The sequence below is a fragment of the Corylus avellana genome, chromosome ca1 (genome assembly GCF_901000735.1).
Source record: "Corylus avellana chromosome ca1, CavTom2PMs-1.0".
NCBI lineage: Eukaryota > Viridiplantae > Streptophyta > Magnoliopsida > Fagales > Betulaceae > Corylus > Corylus avellana.
The window spans coordinates 6,222,682-6,227,884 of record NC_081541.1 but is presented as its reverse complement, the minus strand read 5'-3'; the positions used below and the strand labels follow the sequence as shown (position 1 = coordinate 6,227,884).

Genomic DNA, 5,203 nt, shown 5'->3' with positions numbered 1-5,203 from the left:
TTTGTCAATTTCAGATAGTGTAGTCGAATAACGTACGGATGCAACAAACACAAAACATCATAAGATATGTGTTTGGATGCAAACAAGAAGCAGACAATATATATGGTACTGTTTGGCTAGGTTACATCTCAACTACTACCAAAAACTGCTTTCTTAATTGGTTTTTTGGGGTGAATTCCATTTGTTTTTCCTTACCCTTCAATTATTCACCACCACTCAGGCACACCTCCTCCTCAATTGTCGGTCGCCGCTTAGCTATCCATCTGCCCCCTCCCTCACACGTGTACCCCACATGCCATTGTGGCGCGTGGGTTACATGTGCCGTTGCTCCTTTTGATCTCCTCGGCCTGTAGCATATTTCCTCCATTACAACACATACATCTTGCTCTCTTTTGTAAAGCCATTTTGATCTACTAGAAATTTTAGATTGAGATCTAGACTTTAAAAATATGCGATCTTTATTAATAGTTTTCTACCTCACAGTCGTAGATGGAGTCTCCTCGATCTTCCACTATACAACTTACCTCTTATTCTCCCCAACTAGCTCCCTCATAAGCTGGGTGAAAAGCTAATTAGTTGAGATGAATTTCCTTTGTTGATACCCACCTCGCCAATTGTCTTCTCTGCCTTCAAGAATCCTATAGCTCGAGAGCCATGACTAGATTGTTATCAAGATTATATATATATAGTTTTTAATCTTTTGTATTTTGGACTTTGTAATTTTCTATTTTTGTATATACTTGTATTTTTGTTTTTACTCATCTATAAAAATAAATAAATAAACATAATATTATTCTCCACCCAAAAATCTTTAATTAATAAAAGGAGAAACGCTAGCTTCATCCAGAAAATTATGAGAAAGAAAGGAAATCTGTATGATAAATTTCTTTAAAATATTAAAGTGATAAAGTTTGGTTTTAGTTGGGTTAGGTGTGTTTCCAGTTTCCACTGGGGGCATGGACTGGAGTCGTCGTGTCACAGCCGTGACATGGCTGTCATGGTGGCAGCTTGGGTTTGCCAAACACCCTTGCTGACCACCATGCCCTGGCATGAGGGAGGCATGCTTTGGGCTAAGAGGAAGGTTGGATTTGTTCCAGCCCGGCTGATTGTTTGGTTGGGCGATGGCCCATGCATTGTCAAGGTGCTTGGGCATGCTACTGATGGCCCAAGAGCTGCTGTGGGGCGCATGGGTGCTGGGATGGCTTGTGTGAGTGGGCTGGGCGTGGCCCAGGCCCTTTGTATGCTTGTCTGTCTGACCATGGTGCTGTGTGCTGCTGAGAGGGGCCACATGGCGCCCAAGATGTCCTTGAGAAATGCTGGAGAAGTGCCTGCAGGCAGTGGCCACGTGGTGGCACTGCCCTGTCCAAGTTATGGTGCTGTTTGACTAAGGCATGGTGTGGCTTGCTGCACCAGCCACATGGCGCCCCTGCCTTGCCTTGCTGGAGAGAACCTGCTATGCCATGGTTCAATGATGACCTTGCAGTGGAGCTGGGATGCTAGAACAAGCTTGAGTGTGGCAGTGGGCTTGTGTGGGGCGCTGGCCAAGCCCCTTGCCTGATGATGGCCTGCTACAGTGGGCAGCATGGTGTTCTACCATGCTTGCAAGTGTGCCTGCAAGGGCTGCCTTGGGGCAGCAAGCAAAGCAAGGGCAGTGGGCGAATTCAAATGGACCAGGGAGCACGATCCAGGTGGCAAGTTGCTGCTGGAAGTGACCTTGTTGCACCATGCTGTGGGCTGCAGCCAGGTGGCAGCCCACAGCAGCAAAGCTCTCCCTCCTGGTGGCTATAAGAGGGCTGCTGGGGCTCTCATTCAAAGGAAGCTGGAAGCTACATTGTGAAGGAGTCTTGTGAGGGAGCTGCTGTGAGGAAACATGAGTGCATGTGATTTCCTATTGTAAGCCTTGGTGGCTGAGTTCATATTGTGGCTAAGGGTTCCATTGTGTTGTAAGGGCCCTGGTCATTGTCTTTGTACATTCGGTTTGGTTGAGTGTAAAAGTTGGGAGGTGTTGCTCCTGTAAAATTCTGTTGTGTTGTGATTACCCTTCCCTAACCTCTGTTGGTGTGTTGGCTGCCTTGGCACTGCTTGGTGCTTTGCTAAGGGCCATCACGTGGCTTGTTTGGTGCGAAAAATTTGCCCCGTGACAATTGGTATCAGAGCACGGTTGGGGTCATGGCAGGTGGCTCTACACAAGACTTGCGGGAAAGAGTAGCCAGGCTTGAAGCCTTGCTAGGTGTTCCTGTGGAGGAGTCCTCCTCCACTACTATTATGGAGCAGTTGGCTGCTGCTCAGAAGTCTATCTCAGACTTGCAGTCGTCCCTTGATGCCCATAGTGCAAGGGCCTTGCAACGGTTGGAAGAAAGAGCTGAGGAGCAAGCTGACCTTGCAGCTCACCGGTTTGAAGGTATGGGTGAAGAGATCGAGTCCATGCAAGATGATATCAAAGGGTTTTCAGCCCGCTTTGATGCTGAGTTAGACATTCTCAAAAGGGCTATCCGTGGCTTACCTACTGGTGGGGAGGCCACGGCCAAGCTGAAGGTTCCAGAACCTAAGCCCTTTGGGGGTGCTAGAAGTGCTAAGGAGTTGGAAAACTTCCTATGGGATATGGAGCAGTATTTTCGGGCTGCTCGTATTCCAGAAACAGAACGTGTCACCATCACCACCATGTATCTGGATGGCGATGCAAAGCTATGGTGGCGTACCAGGGAAGATGACGATTCTGGTAGGCCAAAGATCACCAACTGGGAAGCACTTCGAAAGGAGCTGAGAGATCAGTTTCTTCCTTGCAACACTGCATGGGTTGCAAGGGACTCCCTCAAGAAGTTGAAGCACACAACCTCAGTAAGGGAGTATGTGAAACAGTTTAGTTCTTTGATGCTGGATATCAAAGACATGTCGGAGGCCGACAAACTATACAATTTCACATCAGGATTACAAGTGTGGGCTCAACTTGAGCTAAGAAGGCAGGGGGTGCGTGACCTCCCATCTGCCATGGCTGCTGCTGATGCCTTGGTTGATTTTCGACAGAGCAAAGAAGATGGGGAGAAACCTAAACCTAAGTCGAAAGACAAGGGTAAGAAGAAGGTGGGCAATGAGAAGCCCAAGTTCAAGGGGAAAACCGACAAGGGCAAGGGCAGGGTTGTTGACAAACCGCAGCCCAACAAGAACAATCTTGGTTGCTTCATATGCAATGGTCCCCATAGGGCAAGGGATTGCCCAAAGAAGGAGAAGCTGAATGCTCTAGTCACAGAGGAAGGTCCAGAAGCTGGGGGTGGGGAATTTCAAGCTCGAATGAACCCCCTCCAGATGCGGTTGAATGCTCTAAAGGCAGAACCATCTACTGTGCTAATGTATGTTCCTGTGGAGGCCAACTCCTCAAAGTCCACGGCCATGCTAGACACAGGGGCTACACACAACTTCGTGGCAGCACGCATGATAACTAGGTTGGGGCTAAAGCTGAGCAAGTGCCCAAGCAAGCTGAAGGCAGTGAACTCAGAAGCCCAGCCAGTGGTGGGTATTGCTCATGCAGTCTCCTTGAAGGTTGGAGAGTGGACAGGAGAGGTAAACTTTCTTGTGGTTCCCTTGGATGATTTTGATATTATTCTTGGAAATGAGTTCTTTGTGCTGGCTGAGGCAGCACCCATGCCCTTTTTGAGGGGAATGTTGATCATGGACAAGGCACACCCTTGCTATGTGAAGGCCATTAAGGAGGCACCACCTCCCCATGGCAGTAGTAAGGATGGTGCCCTCTCAGCCATGCAACTCAAACATGGCCTGAGAAGAGGAGATGTTACTTACTTGGCTGCTTTGAGAGAAGTCAAGGAGGAGTCGTGTGTGGATGCACCAGAACAGGTGCTGAGTTTGTTGGAAGAGTTTGAGGATGTCATGCCTCCTGAGTTGCCCAAAACTCTTCCTCCTAGACGAAATGTTGACCATAGAATTGAGTTGCTGCCTGGTTCAACACCACCTGCTCGTGCACCATACAGAATGTCGCCAAAAGAGTTGGCAGAATTGCAGAGGCAGCTTACTGAGTTGCTGGAAACAGGTTTCATCCAGCCCTCCAAAGCTCCCTATGGTGCCCCAGTGCTCTTCCAAAAGAAGAAGGATGGATCGCTTCGAATGTGTGTGGATTATAGGGCTTTGAACAAGGTTACAGTGAAGAACAAATACCCTGTGCCCCTTATCCAAGACCTCTTCGATCGATTGAGCAGGGCATCCTACTACACCAAGCTGGACTTGCGTTCTGGTTATTGGCAAGTGAGAATTGCAGAGGGGGATGAGCCCAAGACAACCTGTGTAACTCGGTATGGCTCTTTTGAATTTCTTGTGATGCCTTTTGGCCTCACCAATGCCCCTGCTACCTTTTGCAACCTTATGAATGATGTCTTTTATGATTACATAGATAAATTTGTGGTTGTCTATCTTGATGACATTGTGGTATACAGTGAGTCTTTTGTTAATCATTTAAGCCATCTAAGGTTGGTTCTAACTCGGTTGAGGGAGAACTCTCTTTATGTAAAGAAAGAGAAGTGTGAGTTTGCTCGCAGGGAGATTCTGTTCCTAGGCCACAAAATCAGTGCAGGGAAGATATTAATGGATGAAGGCAAGGTGAAGGCCATCCAAGACTGGTCACCACCCAAGACAGTGTCGGGATTGCGCTCGTTCCTTGGGCTGGCCAACTATTACAGAAAGTTCATTGCTGCCTATTCAAAGAAGGCAGCTCCCCTCACTGACCTGCTGAAGAAAGATAGGCAGTGGCGTTGGACAGATCAATGCCAGGCCGCCTTCGACAAGTTGAAAGCTGCTGTTGCAAGTGAACCTGTCCTGCACCTGCCTGACTTTGAACTACCATTCGAAGTACACACTGATGCCTCAGATAGAGCCATTGGGGGTGTGTTGGTGCAAGAAGGGCATCCAGTTGCCTATGAGAGCAGAAAGTTGAAGGAGGCTGAGCAGAGGTATTCTGCCCATGAGAAAGAAATGCTGGCTGTTGTTCATTGTTTGCTAGTATGGAGAGTATACTTGCTGGGAACCAAGTTTGTGGTGCGCACCGACAATGCTGCCAACACCTTCTTTCAAACTCAAAAGAAGTTGTCAGCAAAGCAGGCTCGATGGCAGGAGTTTTTACAAGAGTATGACTTTGTGTGGGTACACAAACCTGGCAAACACAACCAGGTTGCTGATGCATTGAGCCGCAAGCATGCTG

The 5,203-nt window shown here is 48.1% G+C and overlaps 1 protein-coding gene across 1 annotated transcript in view; it reads left to right on the top strand.

The window, feature by feature from the left end:
* Nucleotides 1–990: 990 nt before the first annotated feature.
* Nucleotides 991–5,203, top strand: part of LOC132170646 (uncharacterized) — a 4,504-nt gene continuing 291 nt past the window's right edge. Inside the window, exon 1 of the mRNA XM_059581741.1 lies at nt 991–5,195. Within this exon, the coding sequence (XP_059437724.1) occupies nt 2,170–5,195 (3,026 nt within the window). The 5' untranslated portion in view covers nt 991–2,169. The remainder of the gene's footprint in view (nt 5,196–5,203) is intronic.